Source organism: Syngnathus acus, chromosome 13, assembly GCF_901709675.1.
Source record: "Syngnathus acus chromosome 13, fSynAcu1.2, whole genome shotgun sequence".
NCBI lineage: Eukaryota > Metazoa > Chordata > Actinopteri > Syngnathiformes > Syngnathidae > Syngnathus > Syngnathus acus.
The window spans coordinates 6,239,090-6,255,684 of NC_051098.1; the positions used below are offsets into that span (position 1 = coordinate 6,239,090).

The 16,595-nt window shown below is 38.9% G+C and overlaps 1 protein-coding gene across 1 annotated transcript in view; it reads left to right on the top strand.

The window, feature by feature from the left end:
• The first annotated feature begins 13,191 nt into the window (after positions 1 to 13,191).
• The window catches only part of si (sucrase-isomaltase (alpha-glucosidase)), a 44,657-nt gene continuing 41,253 nt past the window's right edge, over positions 13,192 to 16,595 (top strand). The window contains exons 1-3 of the mRNA XM_037268678.1: positions 13,192 to 13,301; positions 15,553 to 15,676; positions 16,168 to 16,253. Of these exons, the coding sequence (XP_037124573.1) occupies positions 15,553 to 15,676; positions 16,168 to 16,253 (210 nt within the window). The 5' untranslated portion in view covers positions 13,192 to 13,301. The remainder of the gene's footprint in view (positions 13,302 to 15,552; positions 15,677 to 16,167; positions 16,254 to 16,595) is intronic.

Below are 16,595 nucleotides of genomic sequence, written 5' to 3' on the forward strand. Positions count from 1 at the left end.
AAAACCCACTGTTTGTTATATTGTCTATTCAAAATGTTCCGGTAAGGTCAAAATTGGCAGAATAAACAAGTTGAAGCTGTTTCGTCTATTATGTATGTGTCGGAATGCTGCCAAATGTAATGAAAATGTCTATCAGGCTAAAATCAAAGAAAACCACTTGCTGTTGACTAAAACAATTTTGCAGTGCATGCTCTAAAATTTGGGAATGATATTTGACTAATATTTTGATTCTTCTTTGCAGAAATGAGTTGTTTTGCAAAGGAAACATAACAATTTTTCTTTCACATAAAAACACTCACGTGACTTTGCTCCACAATAAAATATTATTTTACATATGTTACATAAAAAGGAACCTCAAGCAACATTTTCCCTTGGGCTTGAAGGACATTAGATTGTCTACAATATCAAGCTTGTATAATGCCGTTAGTATCAAACATTTCAATTTCACCAAGAAAGCAACTGTTTAATGCTGTTTATGATCTTTTCCAGGGACACACCCAAAGCCAAGCAGCCTCGCCTTTCCCATGAATATCAGTCAGCAATTTTACTCTGCACTCACTTTGATTAAAACCATCATCATGCATCAGTTAACCCCAACCTTCAATGTCAGCCCCCCCCATGAATAAATAAATAAATAAATATAAATTGGGGCTCATTGAGGTTGAGGAAGTTGCCAGGTTCTATACATCTTGGCAAGCTTCCATTCTCAACCACATGACCGCAACTCTCACTATTACGTTTCACACTCTGCTGTTTTGGCCCACTGCACCATACTAAGTCGTTTTATATAAATCCTCTTGTTATCCTGCACTAATATCTCCAAGGGATTTCATACTTTGCTGGAATATTACATAATAGCAACCAGAGGGATTCATTTAAGACTGCCTGATAGGTTCTCCTGTGTAAAATGTAAACAATGACATTCATACATTTTATATGTTTGAATTGTTCCCTGTGCTGTCAGACATAATTGAATTTTGCAGGGGAGTTAACCTTGTCTTTGGATATTTCTCGTAGGGTTTATTTATGTGTTGACATCATTTCATAAACAGCAAAAGTGTTTGTGCACGTGTGTGAGCATGTGATACTTGCTCCATTTCTGCTGTTCGGCTTGCTGGTTTCTATCAATCACGTTAACTTTAGGATTCCAAACATAGTACACAGGAAATTAAGTTGGAGTATAAAAAAATAAAAGGCCGTGACAGTAATCATTTTTTTTGGACTGCCACTTTTGTTAAAATATTGAAATGTGTTTGCAGGCGTGCCCTTGGGATTGGTGTTTTAGTTTCGGTTTTGCATTTCTTTTTCATCCTTGTGTTGAATTGATGTTTAGTTTGGTGCGTCTTGTAATTTCAACTGTTGTCATTTATAGTTAAGTTGAAGGCTTATTTTGTGTGTGCACATTTGCATGGTGCATGTACGTACATATGTTGCTAGTGGTCTTCTCTTTTTATCCTAAAACGGTTGCTCCTTTTGTCTGCTTTGTTCTTCCTGTTTGCAATCATTTAGAGATCAAATGTAATATTTTCTGTTTTTCTCCTGTGGCAGTGGACTCCGTTTTTAGTCCCTATGCATAAAGTCTGTTTGGCGTTGATGCTGTTCACCCTGATGACGCATTTGGATACATTTTGAAATACATAGAGAAAGTGGCTGACACAGACTAGTCCTACATTCACCAATGTCGTGAAAGTGGCGATCTTCTGCTTTTTTGTCAATGAGAAAAGTGGTAATCATCCAAATTACTAAGTAAAGCAAAAGTCCAAAGTAGAGAGTTAGTGTCATGCAGATAGTGTAAAAAGGCGGTGACTTCAGGGGAAAAAAATCTTTACATTGCAGCGCATTGCATGTGTGTTGGTTGGTGAGATATGTGATATGCTGTTGGGTAAACAGGGAATTATCTCCAGTTTGCTGAAGAAGCCAAGCTGTCTGAACGTAATGCTGAAGTTGCACTTTAGTGCAGGTGGTGCATACAGATGTGCCAAATCCTCATTTGTGTGTGTGTGTGTGCGCGTGTGCGCGTGTTCGTGTGTGTGTGTGTGTGTGTGTGTGTGTGTGTGTGTGTGTGTGTGTGTGTGTGTGTGTGTGTGTGTGTGTGTGTGTGTGTGTGTGTGTGTGTGTGTGTGTGTGTGTGTGTGTGTGTGTGTGTGTGTGTGTGTGTGTGTGTGTGTGTGTGTGTGTGTGTGTGTGTGTGTGTGTGTGTGTGTGTGTGTGTGTGTGTGTGTGTGTGTGTGTGTGTGTGTGTGTGTGTGTGTGTGTGTGTGTGTGTGTGTGTGTGACTTTTGGGTTCCTTGGTATTAAAAGACCCGCGATCCCCGTGGGGACAAAACGGTACAGAAAATGGATGGATGGATGGTATTAAAGGAAAAATTTGTAGTCTTCTTTCGGTCGGAACCTGACCGTTGTGTTGCTCAACCTTTGTGGCGCACAGAATTGGAACATCTATAGGACTATGCATTTCTAGATTGTCAATGCATCACTGCTATGAACAGAATTGTGGTAATATTGTCCCTTCAATCACTTCTGCTGGAAATACTCAACCAAAACCAAAATGAAGAGACAAGTCAGTCCTTAAAAAATGAAAACACAAGTGGGCAGTGCCTGAAGTACAGTACTTACTGACCTGCTATGTTGGAGCAGAGAAAGAGAGAATTTTGTTTGAGCTGTAAAGTGGTTTTGTTTGCCAAATGATTTGAGTCACCTGAGACTTTGGCACTTTTGAGTTTTTGGACATAAAAAAAAAAAAAAAACTGTTAATTTTGTACAGCAAGCAGTTTGCTTCAGTCTTGTGTATGTAAGGACACAAAGTGAAAAGTTATCACTATTTCAGAAAACGGGGAGGGGATTCTTTAGGAGACTTAAATATGTGGCATAATTTCCCTCACTTTCGTTGTGAACAACCCATATATACATAAGTCTTTGTTCCACAGTTGTAGGCCTACTTTACACTTCAGAATGACCTGTTTTGAATTTCTTACCGCAGCATATTTTTAATTGGCATATTTTTTCATGCAGTTATTACAAATGAGGTGACACTTGACAACAAATGTGGTTTTACATTTTTTTCCAATTCATTTTTTTCCCCATTATTCACATGTAAGGGGATTTTTTCAACCCTTAATTATTTGTATTCTATTTTTGTTTATTGTTCCACTGTACAAACCGCCAGACCAGACTAGTTTGAACTTTGATCGATGTATAACAATAAGCATAAATGGATAAATGACACGTCAGCAGCACGTCGGATGACGGCTCTGAAGAAGACTGGAGTATCAGTCGAAACTGTCAGCAGCACAAAAAATATGTGTGTGTTTCCTAAAATGAGTATTGTGTTAAAAGGCTTTACGCATTGTTGTGTGCTGGCAAATAAGGCAATTGTGAATTATTGTCAACAATATGAATTGATAGACATAAATAGATGGATAATCAGTCAATTGTGTGAATGGTATGGATTGAGAGTTAAAAAAAACATGCACAAATAGGGTATCTCTAGTTTGTGTAGTATTTTGTTTCAAATTTTGTTGATGTGGCTAATGTGCATTGTTTTTTTTAGAAATATAGTATTAACTTTACACAAGAACATCCAGCGTAAAATGTTGCCAGATTAGCAAACCAGAATCTTGTGAACGTGTTCTTCCTCTTACTGTTTTCATTGACATCTTTTCATGGACAAAAATTAAGTATGTCAGCTTCACTGGAGCCTCCAATTTGCCATATGGGTGACTACAACATGTTTCACTGCATCACCCATGCAACTGGCTGGCAATCGGTCCTTGGTGTACACCTACTGTCAGCTGGGATCGGGCCGGGTTCCCCTTGACCCTTCATAGGTTAATAAGCGATAAAGAATAATGGATACATCTAATGAAGCAGAGCAGAGGTGATAAATGAAGACTGGTGAGCAAAGAAAGCGGAGGTCAAAAGGATGCTGTGTGATCAATACGAAGTTGGAAACACACACTGATGCTGTAAACACAGAGTACAATATACTGAACCAAAGCCTAGGCTACTTACACAAGAACTAAATTATGCATGTTAGAAGCGAGGTCAGCATTGAAGCAAACATCAAATTTATCAGGTCAATTGGGTTCAAATTGTACCCTGCTCATGTTTAATGCATTTAGGGTATACTGTGTATAATAATGCACATGTGAGCATGCACTCAAACATTCCTCATTGGAGGAAAAGCATGGAGTACTTTTAACATTTTCCTTTTTCAATAAATGTGTTGTTTGAACTGTGACAGAATGCTGTACAAAATCCAACATAAAACACATTATTATTATCCATTCATCCATTTTATGAACCTCTTTATCCTCACAAGGGTCGCAGATGTGCTGGAACCTATCCCAGTAGTCTTTGGGTGGTAGGCGGGGTACACACTGAACTGGTCATCAGCCAATTGCAGGGCACATGGACAAACAACCACCCACACTCACAATATCACACTTACGGACAATTTGGAGTGGTCAATCAGCCTACCGTGGAAGGAGCTGGAATCAAAGCCTGGACCTCTGAACTGTGTGCATGAATATAATATAATATAATGTAATTAATATAATATAATATATAATACAATATTGCGTGCGTGCGTGTTTGTGTGTGTGTGTTTGTGTGTGTATATATATATATTTTGCTGGTCCAGCAACTGCAGCAGAGAGGGAGAGATTTGTGGAGATTTTTGCCTAATGATTGTGAATCACTTGCATCATTAGTATTAGCTCAACAATACAAGCGTTGGTTTAATTAAGGCCTGACTGCTTTTAGAAGATCAGCACACAACCACCCACACTTGCGTGCATCCCCCAACTCACATGCCTCTTCATATAGATGCTGGTGTTGTTAGTCAGAAGAAGGTCGAGGGATTTAAAAATGACTTGTAAGCGGTAATATTAATATTGAAAGCACCTATGCAAAACACCTGTTTCAGCACTGCCCGATTGAGTGCATGAGGCCAGTGCTGTGATAGATTGACCTAATGTAAAATGAACTTGGTGCATAGTTACCATGGTAATAAAGAGTTGCTTGGCATTTCCTGATTTTCTCAAGGTATGAGTCATACATTTACATCCGGGCCCAGACCTTTTGCGACAAGCTTTAACGCTAGAACTACCGAGCCGTCATTTTGATGGTTTCATAATTGAGTTTTCATAATTATGTAGCTTTCATTCCCATGGTGAAATTATTTGGCACTAAACAATATAAAAAATAGTTATACTCCTTTAACTACGGCGCACGCGGCAATTTGACGACTCCACTTTGTATCCTTCAGATGCTGTGCTGGGATGGTGCCACCGGCTTTCCATGGCAACCAGCGGCTGTATTAACAAACACTGCTGGTCACCATGATCCATCCATCAATCCATTCTTGTGCCTGCTTGTACAGACTACACTGTGTTATTTTCTCTCTTAACCCGTTTGTTTGTTTTTGCCGTTAAGTCTCTGGTGCCTTATGAAGTTGTGAGCAATAGTGTTCCCTCCGACTATTCGTGATGTTCTGGGTATTCAATTTGATTGGCGTGCAAAATATTAGTCCAAATATGTCTATTCATATGCATGTGCTTGAAGGAATTCTGTTGTCAGGCACAGAGGGCAGCACCAGATCTCAAATATGTATGAGTGGTGAGGAGAACCCTTAGGGAAACAGAACTAGACAGAGAGGAACACAGCCCCCTGCTGTGTGTGTGTTTGAGAGAGAACGCATGATGGGGAGACAGTTGGATTGAGATGAAAAAAAAAAAAAAAAAAAGACAGACCGCACACACACACATTCACGCATACGCACAGCCTCTACAGCTATGAGCTGCTGTCACTCTTCTGTCTACTATCTCCTCATCCCCGCTGGTCTTCTCCCCTCTTGCACTTTCCATCCTGCAAGGCAATGAGAAGTAAAGGTGTGATAAGATTCGATGGAGGGGTGAGGAGACACACCATAATCAAGTGAAGTAATGGACAAGAAGAAGTCAAGCACTGTATAGCTATATAGCATGCTCCACTGATTCACCTGAGTAAATGTTTAGTCTTGTTTGTGTGGAGTTTGGATTCCATTTTGGCTGTGCAGTGATAGGAGGAACTGGGCAGGTGGATGAGAAGAACCTAATGTAAACCTCAAATAGCTTTGCTTGCCTATTAAAGCAAACATGGGTGATAGGTTTGAGCCACTCGAAGCAATGTCAGGGTGATTTATCAAAAATTTCACTGGTCATTACTCCAAATTATTTTCACATTAATAAAACACGTTACACAGCATTCACAAGGAAATATTGCCGCTTCATTTAATTGGCAAACACTTTACCATCAGAGAACCAATTCGGGGTGCAGGCCCCTTGAGATTCAAAACTGGAATTCTATAAAAAGCTTGCTCGAAATGAAGTGCATTCTTTGTTTTAGCGCTTTCTATCTTATCCTAATTGGCACACTTTATGTCCTCAAACAGTGGCCCCCAATCTCAGTGATGCAGAGCCTCAATTAATTGTTAGCCACTTAAACAGATAACCGTCGCACTTTACATGGACGCCTCATATTTTTACTCAAGATAATAGCAGGTGATGCCATAGGAAGGTGTTGGTAATTGTTGAGGTTATGGCCAAATTAACACAGTGGCACTGCTGATGTTTTAATTTCATTATTTCAGACCTATTAGTACCAATGCAATTAATGTCATTCTACCCAATGTTTGGTGAATGAGGTCCGGTGTCACAACTTTAGCCAGGAACGTTGTTCCGGTGCTGTTCTGAGCTAACCTGGGGTGGGTGTCATCGCTTTCTGACTGGAGTCTCTCAATCAGTCTTTTCTTTCTCTCCTTCACCTTACAACCTTATCTTCCTCCCCATCCCTTGGAGCAGCAGTAGCAGCACTTGATGGATTGTTCAGGTCAGCAGGGTTGACAGGCCAAGTGATGTAAGAGACAGACCAAGCGAAAGACATGGCCAGTTCGTTGACTTGGAGGGCTATTCTCGTCTTCTGCTCCATGCATCTCCCGTATTTCCACCTTTTCCTCACACCACCGTGATCCTTTAGTTCTTCGTGCTTGCCCTGGTCATCTAAACATCTATTTGTCCAGGTTGAGTGTTGGTTGTCTTTATCACACCCCGTAACGAGGGAGTAGAGTACCGTTAAAACGTATTCATCTCGTTCTCGAATTCTTTTTTTTTTTTTTTTTATTTGCCGAATTGAATGTAAAGCCCATCACACTAAGTAAAGGCAACAAAAATTTTAAGTTTAGTTTAGTTTTAATTAACTTCATATTTTAAATGACATAAATGGTATTTAAACCTCCTTATGAGGAAAAGGTAATGCCCCCCCGCAGCTAATCACATTTTTGGAAAGGTGTTCCATTTCACTGACCACATCCAAGCACATCCAAGCGCAGTTACCTCCAGGCGTCTTCAAACAAAGAATTACTTAAATATAACCCTTCTGACATCCTGTCCGACAAAAGACCTCAAAAACCTGAAAAAGAAATTTCACAATCCAAAGAATTCAAATAACAGATAAGAAGAAAAGTAATTGAAATCTACCAAGCTAAAAATGATCACAAAGGCAATTCTTAAGGTTAATTGTTGTCTTTTTAGTGTATTCACATGAATATAGTAGCTTGAAAAGGATTTGAACATCATTATATTTGGAACACATTGTTCCATTTTAATTGGAATTGGGCTTTGTTATACTTTTATGACCAGCCCATTTACATTGTGAAATACAACCTATTTGACATCATACTCACTTGTTTAAATGCAAGGCACATTACCTAATCACGTTATGCTGCCTTACTTTTAAGGAATATACCTTTTAATATAATCCCAAAGCATTCCACTTTGAACAATTAACCCATTGACACACAATCTCACGCATGAGATGTACATTAAGTGGAAATTTGACTGTAGGCCTACACACAAAGGTTACCTGATAGTCCGTCCTCGATGCAGTGTTCCTGCGATGAGTCAAAGCAGGAGCAGAAAATTACAAGTAGTAGTGCTAGAGGATACTTTTGTTTTGATCTTAAATGATATGGATCTCTTTAACTTCACTAAGCATTTTAATTGACTATCCAATGTCACCTCAAATTTCAAATGCCTTAATTATTTTATTGTTTTCATGCATTGCATACCTCAACTGATGGCAACACATAAAACGTTCTGCAAGTATTTGTCAATGTTTCGGTATTAATTATTGCACCATTTTGTTTCTGCACGGATACTATGCGAAATAAGAATATTTTGTATATCTGCACTCCTTCTATTATGTTCTCATTGATTCCAACTACAGCTAAAAAATATATATTTGATATTGATACTTTAGCTCCTTCTGTTACAATTCTTACCAATTGCCTTAAGCCTTACCACAAGTCGTACTCATTTTGAATACAAGATTTTCAGCACAGCATGTCAGCCACTTTTACAAAGTGTATTGCAGCCACTTTTGTGAAGCTCATTACAGCAGGGCTGTGCCCAGGGAGCTCATACAGGCACAGTGGCACTAATTTTGCATGAAAATAGGCCAGTTCTAATAGAATATAGTATGTATACGTACAATGCCCTATAAGTTGGTGTGAGCAGATTGTATTGCGCTATGTAACATCATTTAAAGAGGTATCTCCTGCTTTCTGATGTGTTTGTGAGGTGGATATCAACATATCCACCTATGTTATGTCAAGATCTGTGCTTTCCGTAACTCTTTTTGTACTTTTTATTTATACAAGGCCAGTAGTGACGTTGGACCAGAATTTTGATGAAGTGTGTGCGTCCATTTCCCTTTAGAGTTGTGCGTGTGTGTGTGTGTGTGTGTACACGTATTTATAACACAAGGACAGTGATGCGGGGAAGAGCTGCATATTGATTAACTGAAGTCTAAGAGAAGGCCTTTGTGTTGGCAGGCTCAGCCACAGTCTAACAACAAGCCATTCACCCCATGTAACACAGACACACACACATGCACAAAACTCCATTGGATACATCTAATGTGTCAAAAACGAACATTTTCATCTGTTTCTGCAGTGTTTAACTTGTTTTTTTCCATCCAGACTTAGATTGTAACAGAAATACACTTTCACTCAAGGACATATTTCCTCAAATGTATTGTGAAGATCATTAGGTGAAGGAAGAAAGATAGAAATGAAAAAAAGGAATGAAAGTAGAATCAAGTGAGAGAGCAGCGTTTGATAGCCAGTTAAAACATCAAGACAGTGTGTACACACAGAATGTGTATCTCATGGTGAAGGTTGTTGAAAGAGAGGGTAAACGCAATGTGCACGTTAATTTACTTTGTTTTTTTGTGCAGGAGGTAAAATGAGATGAAGGGAAAAGGGAGGGGAAAGGTGATGAAGATGAGGAGTCCCTTTAAGTCATTTTTAATGAAAAGGTGAAGCATACAACAGCAGTGTATCTGCAAGATATAGGAAATATATTTAAGAGAGAGAGACAGAGCGAGAGACAGATTAAGAGCCAGACAGAAATAAACTAGAGAAAGAGAGAGTGAGAGAGAGAGAGAGAGAGAGAGAGAGAGAGAGAGAGAGAGAGAGAGAGAGAGAGAGAGAGAGACACGGCTGCTGCCAGAGTGAGAATGAGGGAGCAAAAGGGGAATTGCAGTCTTTCACAAAGATAAGTATACACACTGTTTCCTTTCTACCCTTGAAAAACTCAGCGAGGTAGCATGCACAGACACACGCGCCTGCATGCACACTCACATAACTAACACAATTCTACTGCAAGTGAGCTCTTGGCACCTGACAAAAGTTCAGCAGCTCAGAGTTACCATGGCAACGAGGAAATTCCTTGTTGCTACCGGCACAGCATCCGCTCACACAATATGATGAGAGCAAGAGGAATAAACTTACCATCAGGCATTTAATGCGAAATAGATTATGGAATACTAAATTGATCCCAAAACAAAGCATGATGTTTGTGGAGAACATTGTATTCATCTCTCTCACACCTGTGTTTGCTTCTGATGTTCTATAACTCAAATGAATACAAGAGCACAATTCACAAGGTCACTGCCCAGTTATATATATTCACATCCTTGCTGATATAGTAACTCTCGCTTTAGTATTAATGAGTGTTTATTACAGTATTTGAGAATGGACATAACTCAGATAATGAAGTGAACTACGGGGCTGCAACCACTACTGTCTAAGCACTGTTGATTCATTCACAACAATACTCTAAATCCAACATGGAGAAGAACAATGTGTTGTCACTCTTCATGGTATGGTGTAACTCATCCAGGCAGTACTAAGCTCTCCTACTTTAGAATGCTGTTAATAAACCTCAGCTCAGCATTCAACACCAACAGCTGTTCCACAAACTGGACCAACTGAGACGCAACATCTCATTGTACAAGTGGTTGCTGAAGATCTAACGGGCAGTACAGGTTGGCATCAAAAGCATCAAGCACCATCTTCTAGAACACAGAATACCCCAAGGATATGTGTTGAGGCCCCTTCTCTTTACACTGCTGACTCATGACTACACATCAACGCAGAGCTCCAACACTTTCATCAGGTTTAAGGATAACATGATTGTGGTGGGTCTCATCAAAAACTGAAATGAGACATGCTACAAGATTGAGGAGGCCATGTGGTGCACAGAAAACAATCTTGACTGACCTTGACCTTGTTGTTGACCACATTTGTGTGCTTGTTAACTGTTTTTTTCTTCTGCACTCGAATCAATGAAAATTAGAGTTTAAATGGATACATAAATAGGTGTTTAATGTTTCTTTAACATGCGGATCAAGTACTTTGACATTGCTTTTTGACAAAACAAACAAACACACACACACACACACCACACACATTTTATCACAGAGTCAGCCCTAAACTATGGCTGACTGTGTTGGCAGCTCTCAACGTTGAGTGCTTACTTTTAACAAGACAGGATCGATACAGGGGACTGAATAGCCAATTTCAGTTTGTTCTATTGAAATCGGCGCGGTGCTGCAATCCAGAGGGAGAGCACCTGAAATTGGCACTGGCAGAGTGGAATTGGATTTGTAAAAAGAGAAGCTCTGATGAGTGAGCAGAATGATCAGTGAAGAATTAGGAAAATGGCGCTATTCAAGAGGTACTAATGTTCTTGTTGTACACACATAAGCATTTTACATAGTATATTTAGACACCATTGGTAGAGTATTTCAGTCACTTGCACTAAGTGTCTTTTTTTACTACTTGCATAGACCAAGCGGGTACAATAGCAGATGAATGTGAAGCCTCTTTTTTGTTTTCTAAAATCACAACATAAGCATCATAGTGTTGGTTAACACAGAAAAATATTTCCACTATTGATGGGAAAATGAAGCTTCAAATTTGCTTCATGAACCAGTTGTATTTTTTGACACCTCTAGATGGCACTGTTGGTTTTAAGAAAGGTGTTTAAAAAATGGTGAGTGTGCTTTTAGAGGTAGTGTCATGAAGCTTGATTTTTACATCACTCAGTGGTGCCTTACCAACTTAAAAAAAAATGACTGCTGGGATAGGCTTCAGCACGTCTGCGACCTCTGTGGGGACAAGCGGTACAGAAGATGGATGGATGGATGGATGATTGGATGGATGGATGGATGGATGGATGGATGGATGGATGGATGGATGGATGGATGGATGGATGGATGGATGGATGGATGGATGGATGGTCGGTCTTGGGAAACCATGGACAAAACCAAATCTCAACTGCCTAAACATATACAATGCAAAGAAGGGAGATGAATATTTTGTATATTTGTAACGAGCAGACTAAAGCTTTGCGTCTTTGTGTAACAACAATGTCAGTAATCTGTTTTTTCCTGCACAAAGATAGAAGCCAGGAAACAAAGGCGGTGAGAGATGAACAAAACTATAGCTCTATGGGGACTGGGAGTTCATTAAAAAAAAAGCTAACAAATCCCTGTGCGCCATCTTATTTCAATTAAAAGCACACCTTAATGTATAAAACAGTTGGCATCCAAAATACTTCACTGTTGGGCAAAGCTCAACTCAAGGTCAGGAAGATATTTGATAAGTGTTATATTTTTGCATAAGCAGTCAGAGCTTAAATTTAGACTGCATCAGAGTGAGAGCCACTTTTAATATGCCTATCCTCGTGCGGTTCAGTAAATAATATTAGAAACACTTCTGCCTTCTGAAGTGTCTGCTCGGTATCAGTAGAGTCATTGTAACACATGGAATGAATATAAAATGCACAGAGGTTCAGCAAATAGCATAGATCAAAATGGCAAAACATTTTCACAAGGTTCAACGAGAACTCATTTCCAAACACGTGCAACTGTCAAAATCTTTTAAACAACAGTCTAATTTAAGTAAAACCTGAGATCAAAAGCGATCAATAAGCCACAAGGATATAGGACGATTATTATCGTCTGCAAACTCATTTGTTGAAGTTTGTCTCCCTTTCATTATCAACTATAAAACACAAAACTAACCAAGACCTGCATGTCAAGGTTTGATTCAATTTTCTGGCAAGACCCATCTAGGCCAAGAGATAACGCTCAACTCTTCTCTGGACTGTATTTACATTTCAGGTTTTTTTTCCCAGATATTGTTTTATTTTTTATTTTCACTGTAATCGTCACATCTGCTGTATAGCAGAATACAAATCATTGCCTGTATAGAATGGTTGTCTGATGTTTACTGACCTCACAGTGGTTGTATGAAAGCTGGGACATTTTTTGTTGTGATTCTGTTGAGCTATTGACTCGATTGAGTATTTTGAGAGAAATAAAAATATATAAAATTAATGATTGAAATGAATAAATAAATATTTCACTTACAATAATCACTGAGAAATAGAAACGCTGAAAGGTTATCAACATCATGATGTAGATGGTTCAAACAAAATTCAGTCGTGGATGATTAATATGGAACATTTTTTTTAGATACATTTCATTTTTTATGGGCGTTTCATTTTGCAAAGGATTTGTTGGTATTCTGCTACTCATGTGGTTGTAAGAATTGTGTGTAGTATTTTGACAAAATGGTCCCTGATTTCAAAATTTTCTTCAAATTTTGTTAATATATTTATGATAAACAATCATTGTGCCTATATCATTCATTGGGTCTTTCATCTCATCCTGGTACATTATTCTACTGAGCAAGTCATGTATCGTCATCCCGAAATAGCACGGTGTTAAACAAGTGGGGTGTGAGTGCGTGTGCATATTTGTGTGTGTGTGAGTGTGTGTGCGAGTGTGCGCATGCGTGTGTGTGTGTGTGTTTGGGCCCTAATAGCTCATGTGTATTATAAGGTGCTATCTGGCTTCGGCTCAAGCACTTCGAAGAGAACTTTGCCCAGGACACACTGGAGAGAGCCAAGGTAAGACAACAGCAACAGCAGTTCTACTTCTTTAAAGCAAGGAATTCATCATTTATACTTAATCTACATTATTAGTTTGTACAACAAATGAACTGTGTTCATTATAGTCAGACTGCTAAATGATTCACAGCAAACAACAAAGTGCTCGTGGGAGTCGTTTTAGGTGCAACCGCAAAATGAATAATACAACTGCACTTCCAAACCTGTTGCAGCTGCAGAAATTCACATTTCATTATGCAGCCTATTATGGACAGCTCTCTTGCCTTGTATAGTAACAATTTGTTTGCAGTTTACAAAAATGATTACTGTTCAATCACAGAGACCACAAATACATCGCTTCAGAGTATAAGTCGTACCAGTCAAAAAATGCACCATGAAGAAGAACAAAAAAAAACATGTCACCCCAGAGTATGTGGTTTTTTGAGGGAAATTTGTTTTACAAAAAACTAGACCAAGAAGAGTAGAGCTCGGACTCACCCCCCGAAATCAATGCTACCTTACCGTGGGGGGCGTTTGGAAAATTAGCCCCAAGCGCGCACTGCTTCACTCCGACATTTTGTAAACTAAATAGTAAATCCTTGATGTGGCGGATGCCGCATTCTAGCAGCTGCAGCAGTGTTGTGTCATACATGAGTTGCCATTACTGCAGTCTTTATTTACTAATTCTTCTGCATCCATTTCTTCTTCTACTTTCTTTTAATGTTTGTTACTCTTTAATATGTTTGTCCCCAACAAACAGTCTCCAGCCAAATACTTAGCCTTGTGATTGGCCTCACTGTTTCAATACTTTTGGAGGGCAGTGCACGTGAACCAAAACTCTGGATGGAGGCTGTTCATTCTTCTACCGTGAGCTCATGGGAAGTTGATCTAAGGAAGTATGGTTTATACCAGTTATTGCCATCTGGTGGGCCATAGACAGGGAGTAAAAATTTGCAGGGGGCTCCTTGGGTTATAGAGGTACAGAGATAGGACATTTCATTGTTATAGATGTCAATGTTAAGAATATATTTTGCATTGATTGTTGACATTTTAAGGTACTAAATAAGGTCCTCTGAAAGGCATTTTGAATATGTAGCCTGGGCACGTGTAGTTAAAATATGATACACATTCTTTTTTAAAGTTTATTTTTGACCAGTGTGTTTTCTGAATCGTTCTTCACGTCTATTAAAGCTGGCGTCTTAGCTACAACTGGAAAATTTGGGCCCCTGTGAGACAACGGCAGAGAAACAATGCTTTAAAACACATTCATTTGTGTTTTGCAATATTTTCTTGTCTCTTCGTTAAATTGTTTTCAGGCCCTTTTCATTGTTGTCATGTGCATATGACTCAGAATCACACAGGGCCATGGGCACATTTGTCTCTTTCTTTGCCCTCGCTTGATCTTCACAGCACATTAAACAGCATGCCAATAAATGTCTAATTCACCCAAACAGACACAAACCCAGACGAGCAGCTTGACATTCAACTTGTTTCTGTCTTCGAAGCTTAATGGAGTGACATGATGAATGTCTTTCAAATGACTTGCTCAAACCTGTCTGGAGATTTTGCAACAATATGTGGATGTTTCATTATTACAGGAAACAGAAAATAGATTTAACATTTTCAGGAGCACTTCTATTGATGGTATAGTAACTATAGTTGTTCACACAACCTGAAAGCCCCGCCTCGCCTTACTGGTGACGTCACGTTACAGCCACCGTCGCTCGAGCGCACGGTTGTGAAAGTGAAAGCAAACATGGTGAAGATGCATGGTCGACTTTTTGTTTTTGAAAATATGGGACATCCGCCGCAAGCGTGTAAGTTTATGTGGCTAGTACTTTGCAGACTGTAACTTAAAAGCATTTGTTTGTGTCTGCAAGCAAAATGCAAGTAAAGCATTGTCTTGGACCAATTACTGGCCTCCAAAATAAAAACGTCACATTTTGGAACCAGGCTACTATATTTTTTTTAGAACCACAAAGGAGAAGGTAACAATAAAGGCGAGTAGGGTAGAATAGAGCTGGGTAAGCTTGTCTGGAAACGTGGCTGGTATGGCTTTGTTAAAGGTTGCTGATTGTTCCGAAGGTAAATGTGCACACATCAAATGTGTATGTCAGTTGTGTGAATGTTGATGATTTGTTTTAGTGTGTGTGCTGCTTGTGGGCCTCATTAAGCATGAAATTATATCTGACCTTTGAGACCTTGCCTTTGGAATCATGGTGTCATTAATTGGTTGTTGACCTTTGTATGCCTTTGGTTTTGTGTCTTTTAGATGGGGAGAAGGCGGTTCTCGGGTTTGGAGGTGATCTTAATGGTCATTTTCGCATTGATGTTGGCAATAGCCATTGCTTTATTGGTTCTTTTTGTTACGGGCGTACCTGGGACCATCAAGGATGGTGAGTGAATCTACATGTGCATGGAAATCCAACTTCAGTTCAATTTCATGGGCCACAATATTAGGTACACTGATTAAATTATGCCATAGCTGTATTGAGTAAAGTCAACTAAATCATACTGACCATATTTTTATGCATCTAATGAGGTAATCAAAATATTCGAATCATCTCTTAGTATGGTGCAGTACAACTCAACACTACTGCTCAATACCACTAGTGCTAGTAATTCATAAATGTTTGGAATAATATGCACTGCATTAGATTACCAAATGTGATTAATCATTCAAATGTTTATTGATAGAATAGATAATTAGTTTGTTAATAAAACAAACTCAAATACTGAACACAGAAGAAGCTTTGACTGATTAATCTATGCTAATTATGTTTTTATAGTTGACTATTGAATAAAGCACAAAATACGGTCATCCCGTTTAGTATTTACAACTGTTATTTATGTGTTTGTCATGAGGAAATATCATATCTTTTGGCAGAGACAACAGAGGTGTTTGTTCCACAGTGCCCAAATATTGCGCTTGCAGAAAGGGTAGACTGTTTCCCTGACGCTGGAGCCTCCAAGGTATGTGTGTCAGTCAATATGTGAGGGTTTACATATTTATAGACTTTGGACTCCTTTACATACTTTAGTGCCTTCATGGTTCTCTTTGATATTTCGACAGCCATTGCAGCTAATCAAGATTATTACATATCTACTGTTACAATGATTATGTGAATACAAACATTACTTGTGATAGGAACAGCATTCATATGTTGGAGTTTTAAGGGGGTAATCAGATTTACTCTGTGTTGATTTATGTTTGGTTTCATATAAATGTTCAATGTACAATAGGCCTATTAAAATTATTATCATAGTAATGTGCTGTTTGGGCCTTGTCGCCTTGTTAAAGGCCATCTGTGTGTT